At 31.5% G+C, this 16,564-nt stretch overlaps 2 protein-coding genes and 1 long non-coding RNA gene across 24 annotated transcripts in view; all 3 read right to left on the minus strand.

Moving 5' to 3' along the window:
- Positions 1 to 4,776, minus strand: part of LOC137496650 (uncharacterized) — a 131,141-nt gene extending 126,365 nt beyond the window's left edge. For both annotated transcript variants that reach the window (XR_015502561.1, XR_015502560.1), the window contains exon 1: positions 4,639 to 4,776. This is a non-coding gene — a long non-coding RNA (uncharacterized LOC137496650). The remainder of the gene's footprint in view (positions 1 to 4,638) is intronic.
- The window catches only part of LOC147841782 (uncharacterized), a 168,823-nt gene that overhangs the window by 96,005 nt on the left and 56,254 nt on the right, over positions 1 to 16,564 (minus strand). The window lies entirely within an intron of this gene.
- tfeb (transcription factor EB) overlaps positions 6,697 to 16,564 on the minus strand; it is a 73,854-nt gene continuing 63,986 nt past the window's right edge. For 12 of the 21 annotated variants that reach the window (XM_087272590.1, XM_087272587.1, XM_087272592.1 and 9 more), the window contains 3 exons: positions 14,209 to 14,284; positions 13,959 to 14,106; positions 6,697 to 11,391 (listed from right to left, as the gene is read on the minus strand). In XM_087272590.1, the coding sequence (XP_087128716.1) occupies positions 10,891 to 11,391; positions 13,959 to 14,106; positions 14,209 to 14,284 (725 nt within the window). In that variant the 3' untranslated portion in view covers positions 6,697 to 10,890. 21 annotated transcript variants of the gene reach the window in all.

The following is a 16,564-nucleotide window of genomic DNA, read 5'->3' on the forward strand; positions in this document are numbered from 1 at the left end:
TTCTGTAGCGCGATTTCTGACAAACTTTTGTTTATTATTAGTAGTTGCTAAATGCAAATGTAAACGTCAATCAAAACAAAGGATCAAATTATGTCAGATCCACGAAAAAAATCTGAAACATCACATCCAGTAAGTTTTGATGACATTTTCAAAAGTCAAATTTTTTTTAAATAAAATTAGTTTATTGTAAACTGATCAAACGTACGTGTTTCCAAATGGCAACATTGTGCAATAGAGGAACATGCAATATTGCAATGGGTTAGCTAGCTTGCAAGGTCAGCTGTGAAATTTTAAGTTGTAACAATAACAACATGAAAGCTAGTAATATAATGTTGATTAGTTGTATGTTAAAAGAATTTGCAGTATGGATAAAATTAGTTTTAATGGCAATACTACTTTTGAATAGATATAAATAAAGGTAACCGTGTATTAGCGAGCACCACCATGTTCTAAGTGAAAGAAGCAAAGGACAGAACTGGTTCTTCCTGCAGATGAAAGTGAGGATGATGGGTTTTAGTGACCATGAGTATGATGCAGACTGGACATTTGATAGAGACAGTTCAGGTAAGTTAGCTCAGAGGCAGATAAGACAGCTGTAGTATAGCAGTGTTTCTCAACTGGTGGGTCGCGACCTAAGAGTGGGTCACGGGAGCAATTTCAGTGGGTCGCAGAGTGTGTGATCAAAACAACAACAAAAGTGTCATTTCTAACTCATTTTGCTTATATTGGACTTTTATTTTGATATTGCACGTGCGACAACCGTACTGTTTGAAATGTGAAATTTTATTTAATTATAGCAACAACAATGTCGAAGCGCAAGTACGACCCCAAATATGTAAAGCATGGATTTACATATATTGATGACAAAAAAGGCTTAAAACTTCAGTGTGTCATATGTATTGAAGTGCTCTCATATGAGAGTATGAAACCTTCTAAATTAAAACGACATTTAGAAACCAAACATCCCAGTTGCAAGGACAAACTGTGGACTATTTTCAAAGAAGACTCCAAAAGCTAAGGGCATCACAAAAGTGCCTAACATCTTCATGTTCAAAACAAGTACAGGCAGTCTGTAGCACACCCTGTAGCAAAGGCCAAGAAAGCCCACACAATACATGAAGAGCAAATAACTGGTGATTATGCTAAAAATGGCTATGATCATTTTAATCATTTTACTTTAATTTGCTGGTTTGTTCTGTTCAACAGGATCAGTGTCAATGTTTTATTAACAGTTCAGTTTAGTTAATGGTAACTGAACTTTTCCTTACCCTAACCACTGTTTACAGTATTTGACGTTTTTACTCTGTAATATTACTATAATTTGATACATTTTGTTAAATGACAGCAATAAAGTATTGTTTATTTGTAAGTCTAGGTGATTTTCTTATGATTAATCTGTCACTACCTGTGTAATTAAATTATAATTCCTAAAATTATATTATAGTTCCTAAAAATTTGGGTCGCGCCTTGATGACCATGTTAAAATGTGGGTCCCATGGCCAAACCAGTTGAGAACCACTGGTATATAGTATAATATATACATATTGTTAGCTAGTTGCTACATTAGTTTTATGCATCTACCAGACTTGTTATTTATTTGTTATAGAGAAAATATTTTTATTTACTATGTGTTGTATACATGATAATACAATATTAGATTTGTTTTAATAATATTCAGCAAAAAGAATGGAATAAATGAAAGCTTTTAGAATATGTGTTGTTAGAAAGTATGTATAAGGTGTCATTTATATGTTCTGTGTTAAAGCTTATAATACTGCAACACCATTTAAATCATTTCAAACAACAAAGTTATTAATCATAAGGAAAGTTTTAAATTTGAAATTTCTAAATTAGATTCACTGTTGGATGTTGTTGCCATATGGCAACATATAAAGTACCTAAAAAAATGAATTTTTCCAAATTTTTTACAGCACTTCAAGTTAAGCCATTTTAAGAAAAGAAATCAGTCAATTTTTATTTATTTATTTTTTAATTTATCATAATGCGTGCGGTAGAGGGTTAAATCTTATCCTGTCCAATCTTGGTTTGCTGTACACGTACTGTGTGATCTGATTATGAATCTATGGCCATTGATTCCTTTTTTAAAATATTTATTTTTCCATCTCTCGTGCTTATTTGTTTTGTTATTCGAGTTTGCAGAGAGGTGCAAGCCTATTCACTCTTAGAAAAAAATGGTACAATGTTGTACCAAAGAAGGACATGATTTGTACCAGGGAAAATCTATACTTTTGTTTTTTAAAACCTGCAGATATAGTACCTTCATTAAAGGTACAAATCTGATCCATTAAGGTACCACTACAGTGACAAGACACTTTAGGTGTCAAAAATTCTGACCAAACATTTATTTAAAATGCCTTAAATGTTTAGTTCACAATACCTATAGTTTTATGTTTCAGTTGTTTTGTATTATTTGTGTTATAATACTTAATAATTAATGTTGATGAGTTTTTAAATATGTTTTTTAAATGATGATTCTGGTTTTAATATGGAAATTAATTGTTAAAACACTTTGCCTTCCAAGTCATATTTATAGATATTGTAATAAAAGAGTTGTCCAACACTTTTGTACCTTTTATATGATAACTATTGTGTACCTTTGTTTCAATTGTTCTATAAAAGGCACAGAACAGTATCATAAGAGGTCTTTTCTATACCGCAAATTACAACTTTTACAAAACCTCAAGAAACATTATTTGTACCACTGTGTACCTTTTTTGAGAGTGTTTCTGAGAGTGTATAAAGTAAACGTGTTAATATTAGTTACTTGGTAAAAAAATAAAAAATAAACAAGAATTTAAGTAAATTAATTAAGACTATAATTACTATTATTGTTGATATAGATTTGAGGTTATTTAAGACTTTTAATATCTGCAATAATGTACAGATCTTCTACACCTTTTAATGCTTAATGAACAGTTTAGATTTTTTGAAAAAATACATTTCATACTTATGAAAGCACAGAAATAAATAAAATATTCTATATTTACATCTTGAATACCCGGCATGTTTGTATTCAGTTAGCATGCTAACCCAGGTCTAGATCAAGGCCTAACATATGATAATTGGATGTGATTAGCCTAGATCTTTCCCTACATAAGAACAGAGTCGTGTTTATCTTTGATATGTGCTGAATTCCTGTTTGTTTTCTTTAGATGGTATATCAAGAGGTCATTTTAATTGACGGCATGCAATAAGAGCAGATTAATTCTCCGCTCTGTTTACAGTTCACTCATTTTAATGAAGCAACACGGCTTCGTATGCGTGAGGTGGCAAGATGACTGCAAGCTAATTATTCCTCACCTCGTCCTATTTTAAGCCTCTCTTTATCTGGGATAAACTGCCCTAATAAAATGGTATTTAAAAATAGGTTAATTGCATTGCAGTGCCGTTTCTGTAATTGTTACAGGAAATAAATGAGGTTGCGCTGAGGGAGTTTGACGGATCTCTGCTGCCCCCTTGAGGACACATGGGGATTTAATTTTTATTTTTGACTGCTTTAGTCATACTTCCCACTGAAGATAATCTCTTGAATCATGAGTGTATGGGAAAATTAAGTGGTTATGGCAGATTACTCAAGATTGATGCTTGAATTAAATAATGAGTCCATGTCCACATATAATCTTTTTAAATGCTTCATGTCAATTTTGAGATTTTTGGCCTTTTAAGTGTTTCCAAAATACCAATTTAATGCTTTCTTTTGTCAATTTGTGTATGCAGATTTAAATGACATGTTTTTTTTTAAGTTGTTTTATAACATAGTTTATTTCTGGCTCTTTTCATTCTTTTCTGAATTCTGTAAAAAAAATCACACATTTTAACTTCAGATAGTTGTGCTAGAAATATATGCAAATTAGAAATACCCTGTTCTTATTTCTTAAATAATAAAGGCTTGGAAATATGGTGATTTTTTTTACCCTGTCCATCTGTAGTCTTACCTTAAAACTAACATTTTGTGACAAACCACACAATCTGCTGTTTATATTATTGATGTAATACAAAAATCAGGTAATGCAAGGAAATGGGTTAGTAATGATGATGGATGTTGTAAGGGACAAAACAAGAGAAAATCTTTTTTTTTTCTACTCTAATATTTAAGCTATTTGTTCATTTTAATTTTTTATTAGCTTAACTAATATATATATATATATATATATATATATATATATATATATATATATATATATATATATATATATATATATATATATATATGTGAGCAATATTACATGATTAGCAGTGCGATGTGACTGTTTCTATGCAGTGGTGGGAGGCAACTTAGTGTCCAACCAGTGTCACTAAACATCGCACGGCTACGAATGTGTCATTGCATTTACAGGTCGATGGCATAATCTTGTATTTAAAAAAAATCAAACAAGAAGTCACAAAAACTCTTTTGTAAGAAAAACTACTTTCTTCCACAATTCATTCACGTCTGCAGCTAACATCAGAACTGCAGAGACCACTGCTCATTCACAAAAACGTCATTTTATAGCTAGTATTAGAATGATTCTCAAGTGTAATATTTAAAGTGCAATTGTCGGGACATCACAATATTACTATGGTATAAATACAGCACTACAACATTCAAGAGAGAGATCAACTTAAAAAATTATTTACCTGTTTAATAATGCTTTGAATTTACACTGGTTTTCTCTAAGGGCTCACTATGCGGTCTCTGTCGCCATCTTGTGGATGAACATCGTCAACCGTCTTTGCTCAGAAAAAGGCTAATGGCCACCGACGCGCTGTCACAGAAATTAAAAATATTTTAAAATAGGCACTATCCTTATAAATAAACTGCATAGTTGCAGTCTAAACAACTAAATTCTCGACTAAAAAAGCCTCAAAAGTACATGTTGCCCAACAGCTGCAATATTTGTCAAACCGTATAGTGTGCTCTGCTTGTTGCCATATGTGGGCGGAGTAATACACAGGGGTGAAGGGTTAAGAGGCTGGACGAGTGCTGTAACTGGCAGAATATCTCACGGCTATCAGCCAATCAGATTCAAGAACCAGACACAACTGTTGTATAATATGTCATTCATTTTAACCTAAATTATATTAAACTGACTTAAACAGCTTGCATAATTAAAAAAACAATAAGTCAGAAATATGAATAACCTAGTTTAATAAACAATAATTAACATTAACCATAAGTTGCTATAAATATAGTTTTACAATCTACTGTATGAATTATGAATTTAATTAGATCATGTGGCAACATCGTGCTACTATGATTTTACCATATTTGTTTATTTTTCAATTAATTAAACATTCAAGCATTCATTCATTCTGCTGAGGCGACCCTTGATAAAGCAGGAAATAAGTTGAATGTAAAGTGTGTAAGTATTCATAATTTTAAGCATTATTATTTGTCTTGCTTACAAACGGATGAAACCTAGTGTCTTTCAGGAAAAAATTACAAATAAATAAATAAATAACAAGTAAACTGACATTTAAATGAGAATATAACATTTCAAAACAAAAGTAACTAAAAAATAAATAAGCAATTACATTTAATTCACTGTAAGTTTAAAATTAATATTTAGTACAATGAAATGAGATCGTCGGACAAGACAATAGTAGGCTATACTGTAAAACTGTTCATCATGATGCATATTTATTTATCATACTACATTGTAAAACCCAAAAAGTTAAGGTAACTCAAGCCGTTTAAGGAAACCGACTGCAACAAACCATTTAAGTTCAAAAACTAATCCTAATGAGTACTGTGAACCTAATCCATTTGTGTAAACAAAGCAATTTGAGCACAGTAAAACCCGATAAATGAAGAGAACTCAAACCAACTGAGTACTGTAAAACCCAATAAGTTAAGGCAACTCAGACCGTTTGGGGAAACCAATTGCTACAAACCATTTGAGTTAAAAATTAATCTATGAGTACTGTGAACTTACTCTATTTAACTTGAAATAATGAGGTTTTTAATTAATTTACCTTCAACACTGAGTTCAAAACTCTTTTCAAATGAGTAGAAATAACTTTTAGTCAATTTTCAGTTATACACTCATTTCATTCGATAAAGTTGACTGTTGGGTTTTACAGCATAGTTTTTTTTCTATCAGAAGCACACTGAATTTGAAACTGTATATATATATATTTCCCAGATGATGTGTAACAGAGCAAGGACATTTTCACAGTATGTCTGATAAAAATTTTGTAATTTTTTAAAAACCATTTTAAGGTCAAAATTATTAACCCCTTTAAGCTATATTTGTTTTCGATATTCTACAGAACAAACCATCATTATACAATAACTTGCCCAATTACCCTAACCTGCCTAGTTAACCTAATTAACCTAGTGAAGCCTTTAAATGTCACTTTTAGCTGTATAGAAGGGTAAAAAACAGAATTAAACAGAAATTAGAGGGAAAGAAAATAAACTGGGGGACTAATAATTTAAGGGGGCTAATAATTATATATATATATATATATATATATATATATATATATATATATATATATATATATATATATAGTTACAGTTATACACAGATTAATTTCATAACATCTCTCTAAGTTATTTTAATTCATTCCACTGGTGTAGGGCACCCTCTTATGGCACTATAGAGAAACACTCATATACTCACCACCCCCCAAAATACAATACAATACAATACAAATATAATAAAATATCACCACACAAAACAGTCAAAATGCCATCATCTTAAATACATTTATTGCGAGGTGTCATTTACTTTACAGCAAAACATGACACAGATCCACAGTACTGAAACATTCTCAAGGCCTTCAGAGGGTTTTGGTAAAAAAAAAAACTTGAGACACATTTGGCTTGTATTGTCCTCTTTCAGCACGCTGTGTATATTCAAAAGCCAGAAGCAAGTTTTACTATTATTATACTTTTTAAATGTATTATTTCAAATCATCAAGATGTTTTACCAAAGCATACTCTTTACTTCAAGTGATTTATCCCCATATTTATACCGGCAAACCTTCTCATTCCTGGTGCATGGCTTAAAAAAAAAAAAAAAAAGAAAGAAAAGAACAGAACAGAAAAAAAAAACACACAAGCAAAATGAAAAGCCTCATTCCTGCTTTTCTATACTATCCAAAAATGCCCTTGCTTATTTATTTTTTTTACTACACCTATTTTCTAGCTGACCAAGTCAAAGATTTGCATAGAGTTAACAACTATTTGGCTGGTTTTAACTTGGCTGTGCATTTAGATAATAATAATAATAATAATGCATAAAATACACTATCCCCAATGGTGCCTGTATTCTCTGTGCTAATTCATGAGAATTGAATGATGCCGTTTCAGCATACATTTAAACCGTACCTTTAAAACAATAAAGCAGTAAAACAGGGAGAGGTGGTTAGGCAATAAGACACTGGAGGTGTATCGTACTCTATTAAAGCTCATTTTCAACAACAGGCAGTTTATAAGCCACCTTTAACTGTACATTATGTAAAATTCACATTCCAAAAAAAAGGTTTAATTAATATTCCATGAAAACAATGAATCACTATTTAAGAGCATCACTTTTTTCACAAGTTTTTTCTTTCTTAAAAATGAATAGAATCAATATAAAAACAACTTTACAGGTTTCATTTAATCTTTTAAAAGCCTAATATTTTTAATGATTTGTACAAAAGAAAAAGAAATATATATAATGTATATAATATGGCTCTGCACTTGCCATTTGTATGGCAGAAATAGTTTTATAGTACATTTCAATGGCTCGGCAGTAATATTCTGTAGAACAAAATAAAATAAAATAAAATAAAAAGAGGACAGATCAAGTACACTTAAGTGGCTTAGTGGCATAACACATTTGAAATATAAACTTTATAAAGTCAATAAAATTAAAATATATATTTTTCCAGTGCTTTGGGAAGAAAATAATAACAATAAACCTATAATAATACATGTACATTTTCTACATTTTTTACTTCCTTTACTGTACAGCTCAAAAGTTGGATCATACTTGTTGTTGATCCAGGTTCCCTGAAAGGCACCTTGAGCTGTATGAGCTTGAGTTTGGCAAACGGCGCTCACAGCTGTCGGCTTTATCTTTTATGGTATGCCAACATAACAGTTCGATTCTTTAAAACAACAACTTAGTTTTAAAGAGATAGATCTCCTAAAATTGAAAATTCACTCACTATATACTCTCAGCGTTTCTTAATCTTTATGCATTTCTTTTTTTCTTTTGAACACAAAAGAAAATATTTTGCAGAATGTTGGAAACCTGTAACCATTGACTTCTATAGTAATAAAAACAAATACTACAAAAGTCAATGGTTACAGGTTTCCAGCTTTCTTCAAAGTATCTTCATCTCTGTTTAAAATAAGAAACTCACCCATAAAGGTTTGAAACAAGTAAAAGGTGAATACATTTTCATTTTCGGGTGAACTTCTAGGCTGCTTACTGGGACTAACTGGTTAACTTGTGTCCACTGAACATACTGTCACAATAGCACCTGGTCTATAATAAAAACACAAGCTTGGCATCATTGTTTCATCCTCAACAATGAAAACAGCAGCTATTCAAAAAAAAAAAGGTATGTGTAAAGGTGTGAAGCTAAAATGCCAACTATCTTTCCAAGTGTGTCTCTGTTAGTGGAAAGTCACCTGATCCTCGAAAACAGCATAAAACATGTTCGTTTTTTCCTTGTATTTCATGGCATGGATAACAATACAGAGTTTCTATACTATTTGACCAGTAACTTTCCTTAACTCTTAAAGGTTCTTTGCAATTAATTGGGAAAAGATTCAGATTTGTGAATCATTCAGACATGGGTGTTTGTTATTTGTGGATTTCATAGCGAATCAATAGTTTTGTGAACCTGTTTGGTATTATTGAGTATGAACCTTTAAAAATCAAACTGATTCCTATTGATTCACCAATGAATCGATCATACAGTTTAGTGAACCTGTTTCTGATTAGTGGAAAAAGATGTGAAAAAATCAGACTGATTCAGTGAATTATTAGATAAAATCTTTTAAAATGCAGACTGATTCACTTATTAATGTTTTGTGAGTCTGTTTGACTGATTTAGTCATGAATCTTTCAGACCAATTTAAGATAGTTAAGGACTAATTTAGTTTGATACACTAATGAATCATTCAGTCTATTTTGAGAGCCAAACAAATGACTAAACGTTGCATGACTTTTAACTACAGTTATAGAATATATTACACAATTATTTATTCGTTTAAAAAAAAAAAAAACAATAATAACCTCTGTTTAAATTTAGAGAGAGTGTGACAGTCTCACATTTGGAAAATAGCAGACATACAGTTGAAGTCAGAATTATTAGCCCCCCCTGTTTATTTTTTCCCCCAAATGCTGTTTAACGGAGAGAAAATTTTCTTTAACACATTTCTAAACATACTAGTTTTAATAACTCATTTCTAATAACTGATTTATATTTACCATGATGACAGTAAATAATATTTGACTAGATATTTTTCAAGACACTTCTATACAGCTTAAAGAGACATTTAAAGGCTTAACTAGCTTAATTTGGTTAACTAGGCAGGTTAGGGTAATTAGGTAAGTTATTGTACAACGAGAGTTTGTTCTGTAGACTATTGAAAAGAAATATAGCTTAAAGGGGCTAATAATTTTGAACTTAAAATGGTTTTGAAAACATTTAAAACTGCTTTTATTCTACCCAAAATAAAATAAAATAAGACTTTTTCCAGAAGAAATTTTATTATCAGACTTACTGTGAAAATTTCCCTGCTCTGTTAAACATCATTTGGGACATATTTAAAAAGGGGGGATACTAATTATGACTTCAACTGTATATTTATAATTTTAGGGAGTAAATATGTACATCTGAAAAGCATATTCAACTTTTTTTTAGACTGCAAGACATTTTTTTCTGACAAAAATATAAAGGGATCTACTGTTTGATCCCAGGTCATGGAAAAGTTTATACTTTTTTAAGGCAATCATTTTATGTCTGTAGTACAAAAGCTAGATTAAAGCTAATTCTGGATGACAGAATTCAAGCATATCAGTTCTGTTTTGTTCAGTTATGCAAAATTTCAGTTATACTGCTAAAAATACGTATTGTTGAACAACTTCACAAAAACCACGTTCTTAATTTGCACTTCAGAGTAAAGAACATTTTTACATGGGTGTTCTTAATTCATTATAATGACATGCATAATTCCTTACAAACAACCGTATAATATGTTGTATCATCTGATAAATAATCATAACAACAGATCAACAAGTGTTATTGATGCATTATAATGTTCGCATTATAATAGGGCAAAATATTGTCATTTTGCATTTTTTATGAATAAAATAGTATTCACAATTTTGATTTAGTCTTAAAACCACTTCACGATATCTTACGGCTGTTTAAAACAACAACTTTCCTTACTTTATTTAAAGCAGACCAGACCACTTATACATATTAAGTGTAAAACTTTCAAATAAGTACTTATGAACAGCTAACAAGCAATTAATTGTGCCCATATTATGAGCATGTTATACAATTATGTTTAAAAGACAACTTTGTGTCACTTTAAGCAGTAGAATACTGTAAAATACAGTACGATACTGTTTATATCTTAAGCAAACAATCTCAATATATTAAAAAAATATATAAAATGCTACAATTATTGTAACAATTAAACTAAAAGTTAAGATTATTCATCAGATTATACGACGCATTGTTTATAAAGCATTAAGTATGCATTAAATACATTCAGAATACCCTTATAATGCATTATAAACACAGTGTTACCAACACCTCTACCTTCCTAATAAATCATTATCATGGCTTTTCTCAACATGCCAAACTAAATGCAGTATGAGTGTGTATGTGTGTGTGTGTGTGTGTGTGTGTATTAAATGCACATCCAGTTCACTGTATATCCGAGTCCTCAATGCTAAAGCTGCTACGCCGGCTGCTGTCTACCGATGCTTCGGGCGACATGGCGGACAGCAGTGGGTCTCCACCCAGCGGAGACAGAGCCTCTTCCATCAGCAAGAAGCTCAGCTCACTCTTCTTTCCCATCTGCGCAATGCCTCCACCCAGAAACCCCAGATCCCCCAGGCCATCTTGGTATCCTGGGATGCCCCCATCGCACAAGTCCAGAGACTGGGCAAAGTCAAAGTGCTGAGAGCTGCCCACGGCTGGGTACTGCAGCGGGGGCTGAGGGTGGAGGTGCTGGTGCTGGTGGAGCTGAGGGTGAGGCTGAGGGTGTTGCTGGGGGTAGCGAGGAGGCAGATGGGACTGGTGCTGGAGGTGGTTCTCCTCAGGGCTGCTTTCTTGCTTGATGAAGGGGTTTTGGTGGTCAGTGTTGGTCAGGCCAGATGGGGAGTTGCTGGGGAGGCCGTGGATTTGGGCTTGTCTTTCTAGCTCCTGATGAGTAAGTGGAATGAGACGGATGATTAGGGTTGATTAGGGATGATTATTTTAACGTTTTTACTTTAATTTATATATTTTGGTGTTTTGTTTTGAGGGGTATTCAGTAAGTTAGTAGAAATTATGTTGTGTGTGTGTGATACTGGATTTTTGTTTTTAATTTGTTGGTATTGTTCTATACTAGCTCTATTTTGGCATTTTTTTTATAAACTTATATTTTCAAATAAAAATTATTCATTTATTTTTACTTATTTGTTTTGTGTTTTTAGATTTTAATAAATTTTTTAAACATCATATTTGTATTTAGTAATTTAGCCCAGGAGTATGACTTATAGTAATTTAAAGCTTTTAAGCAAAAGCATTTTAGTTTCAGTTAAATAGAGAGCAGAGTTATTAAAGTTTATATTTATTTTTTTAGATTACCTATGCTTGCATTTAAAAACAAAAAGTATAAGTTATTTTAATCATGATTTATTCACTAATAATTACTTGTATGATAAACACCAAAATTTTATATTTTTAATGTGTTGTCTAATTTCCCTTTGTATTGTTTAAAATTATTTTATTGTTTTATTGGCTATGACATAAAAAGTGATGATGAACACTAAGTTCAAAAGACAAGTTTTATGTAAGTGAATGAGTGTACTGAGAATTTTTTGCTATCCACATAAAATTAAATTGACAAAATGTTTGATGTACATAAAAAGCATATTATAAGCAAGTTAAGTGTTTACTTAAAAAAAATGTCAAAGTATGAGCTAAATGATGCTTGTAATTTAGTACAACAAATATATTTCTGAGCTGTCCTTGTTAAAATATATAGAATAATATGTGATATTACATTTTATTATATATATTTTTATATTATTTAAACTTACTGTTGATTAATAGGAAAAACCCAAACAGACAAAGTATAAATATATAAACTGACATTAAATAGCATTTGGAGGCTTTTAATATGTCATCAAATGACATCAAACTGGACATAAACTAGGGTATATAAATTACAGCTACATGTTAGACATTTTAGTGTGTGTTGTTTTTTGTAAATCATGATGAAATAGGTGTGACACAACCAGTTTAAAATTAGGTGATACAGATTTTTAAGTCTCAAACAGTTTTTTAAACATGTTTAAGATTAGTTGAAAAAAATACATGAGTATTAGTAGACTGTCTGCTTAATAACTGTTGATACTGCTCCTTCAACAGACATTTAACTCACTATAGGACACTTTGCACGTGCATGTCAACTTACCCCTTAACTTAACCCTTACCCTAACCCCAACCTAACAGTCTAATCATAATCTAATAAGAATTAGGTGTAATGTGGATGCATTGTCACTTAAATTCAACAAACGTGCCATCAAAATAAAGTGTGACTGAAAAAAGACTTGCAAATGAGATTGATTCAGTAATGAATCTTTTAGGCTTTGTGAAAACGGTTAAGATCAGTGGATAACAACTTTGGATACCGACTAAAATACATCAATGAATCAATCAGAATGTTTTGTGAACCAGTTTAAGATTAGCAGATAAGGGCTTATAAAAATTCAGACTGATTTACTAATGAATCACTGATTCAGTTTTATGAACTGAATAAACCTGGATTAGTGGAAAAAGACTTCGAAAAAAGATAAACTGATTCAGTAATGAATCATTCAGACAGTTTGTAAACCTGTTTTAGATTAGTTGAACAAAATTTGCAGTTGAACAAAACTTTCAGGATGTTTTGTGGACCAGTTTAAGATTAGTGGATAAGGACTTCTAAAATTCAGACTGATTCCCTAATGAATCATCCAGAGTGTTTTTATGCCTGTGTCTTGTGAGCCTGTTTGACTGACACTTGTTTTGTGAACCAGTTTAAGAATGGTAGATTAGGACTAATTGAATCATGGCTCACAAAAAACAAAAACCAATACAATTAAACAAGACACATCATAATGTAAGAAAAAATAGCATTCTACACGTTTTTTGTTTTAATATGTACAGCTGAAGTCATAATTATTAGCCCCCTGAATTATTAGCTTCCCTGTTTATTTTTTCCCCCCAATTTCTGATTTTTTGAGCACATTTCTAAACATAATAGTTTTAATAACTCATTTCTAATAACTGATTTATTTTATCTTTGCCATGATGACAGTAAATAATATTTTACTAGATAATTTTCAAGACAATTCTATACAACTTAAAGTGACATTTAAAGCTTAACTAGGTTTATTAGGTTAACTAGGCAGGTTAGGGTAATTAGGCAAGTTATTGTATAATGATGGTTTGTTCTGTAGACTATTGAAACCAAATATATAGCTTAAAGAGGTATACTATATATATATATATATATATATATATATATATATATATATATATATAGCAAATATATAGCTTTAATAATTTTGACCTAATATTCTAGCCAAAATAAAAATGAATAAGACTTTCTCCAGAAGAAAAAATATAATCAGACATACTGTGAAAGTTTCCTCGCTCTATTAAACATATTTAAAAAAAAATAAATCAAAGGGAGGGCTAATAATTCTGACTTCAACTGTATATGTTGAAAGAAAGTTCACCTGAATGCGGAGCCACAGCTGTTTGTTAGCCATCTCCATCCTCCTGAAGTTGTTCTCCACCTCTCTGGTTCTCTGGACATCCTTCTGCATGCGTTTAATATAATCCACAGAGGCCCTCAGAATAGTGCCTTTATTCCAGCGTACATCCCTGAACAAAAGAGGTTCCAGATGGTCAAGTGCTTACTCAAATATCCCATATAAAAGCTCAGGGAAAGTTCACATCTGCACAGATCTGAGAGTTCAGACTTACAGGTCATTGGTTTTGGGGATCATGGTGCCCAGCTCCTTAATTCGATCATTGATGTTAAACCTTCTCCTCCTTTCAACTAGAAAGAAAACAAGTCAGGGTTTTAAATTGGAAGATGAGCAGTATTAGGACAGAACGAGCAATCAGCTTCTTATTATCTGACCCTGACAGTCATGTGGTCATAAGTTTTGTGTTTACTTCTTGGCTCACTCTTGTGTTAATGATGGGAAATGAGGCAACCAAGAGGACCATCTCTGCGTGTTTATAATGCGTTTATATATGTACTTTCTTATCTCAAAATATCATAGAGAACATGTTAAAGGTTTTCAACGAGCACCTATTTTATTCATTCAGCTAAATCAACACAATTCTTGAGTTTTCTTTAGGATAACCTAATTGCTTTAGGTTAAATCCACTTAAATTTGTAAAACCAATTAAGTTAACGTAATCAATTGGTGTTGAGACAACATAGAGGAATTGTGTGGAATCCAGGACTTTTTACAGTGTACAGTGTACTTTTTGTGTACAATGTTAAAATGATTTGAAGTAATGTTTTGCTTTCATTCAGAGTAAGAATTGATGTAAAACTGAACCGACATACATATTCAAAATAGTGGCTATTATAAAATACAAAATAACATTTGATTTGATTTATACTTTAGTTGATTTTAAATCAGGAGTACCCAAACTTTTTCTTATAAAAACCCCAAAACCAAACTTGATTGAGGGCTGTGAGCCGAACGTTAAATATACCAAGCCGTATTACATTAAATTTGCCATGAATAACTCCCTACTTTATTTGCTAATATTTAAAAATAACTATAAATGTTGCTTTAAAATATATTAATTAATGATGCAGTTTCATTTTTACAGTTTTACAAAGAACTTATATAGTAAAAACAAATAATCCCATTTATAACACAATGGAGTTCAACTCTAAATACAGAAGTCGAGCTGCTCCTGCCTTTGCCTTGATTTGCTCACTGATGTCTTGTGCATTGTCCTCTATCTGACAGTATTTACATTTTAAATGTCGGATTTATTTACATCATTTAAATGAAACATTTAATTTTAGTTGGCTTTTTTTTTTTTTTTGAAGCTCCTTAATTACACAAAAACACTAAAGATTATTTTTAATTCGAAATGATGAACTCTGTCAAAGGCATTTGCCTCGACCAACTTCTTATCATTCTCCCTCTCTTTTTAGATTGAATGGTGGGCCAATCCAAAGGTTACCATGGGACAACTTTGGTGCTTGGGCCCTACTTTGGGCACCTCTGTTTTAAATTATTAAAAACGTAATTGAAAAAATCTATAAAACATATTGATTTGAATTAAGAATAGTGGCAAAGTAATAATAATAATAATAAAAACAATTTTTATATATGTAGCGCCTTTCCAGAGCTCAAGGACACTTTACAAAGAATGTGTAAAGAAGATAAACAAACATACAAGAAGTCAAATATAACAAACTGGAATTACACAAACAAGACCTAGGAGACAAATGAGCAGAGCGCAGGTGGTCAGTTTGGCAAATCAGAAGTGTAGCATTCAGAAAATAAGTGAGTCTTAAGTAAGGATTTGAATTCAGAGATATTATTAGCAGAGCGGAGTGAGTGTGTTGGAGAGTTCCAGAGTTTGGGTGCAATTACACTAAATGATCTGCCCCCCATTGAAAAGAGGCGGTACCGAGGGACAGCGAAAAGGCCAGAGTCAACGGAACGTAATGAATGAGTTGGGGTGTAGGGGACAAGCATGTTACAGAGATAGGAGGGAGCTAGGCTATTTAGGGATCTAAATGCAAGGAGGAGATTTTTGAATTTAATGCTGTATGCAACTGGGAGCCAATGGAAGTCATACAAGATTGGGGTTATATGAGCAGAACGTTTGGTATGAGTGAGTATAGCCGCAGAGTTTTGAATTGTATAAATATAAAAAATATGTGAATAAAAGTATAAATTTAAAAAATATAAGTATAAATATAAAAAAGTATAAGTATTAGTATTTTAAGGTTGCACTGCAATCCTTAAATAAAGTCTTTTAATATGTCATTAAATTATTCTAGCTCAAAATATGCTTGACAAGAATGTTTATGAATTTTTTACATTATACTATAATCATGGTAAAATGTTGTGATGGTTATTTATTTGGTCTCCAAAACTATTCATACAAAATTAATTATGTATATTTTTGTATTTCATAAAATATTTTATATTAAGAAAAATGTATGAATATGATACACATACTTTTTTGTATTGATGCTTGAAAACAATTAAAGACAAAATGGCTAGCCCTCCTTTAACATTTTAATTGCTGTCTCCTCTCCACCATTCAGCTGGTGTGTGGTGTGCGGTCTGGC

Source organism: Danio rerio, chromosome 11, assembly GCF_052040795.2.
Source record: "Danio rerio strain M-AB ecotype USA chromosome 11, GRCz13ab, whole genome shotgun sequence".
NCBI classification, from domain to species: domain Eukaryota; kingdom Metazoa; phylum Chordata; class Actinopteri; order Cypriniformes; family Danionidae; genus Danio; species Danio rerio.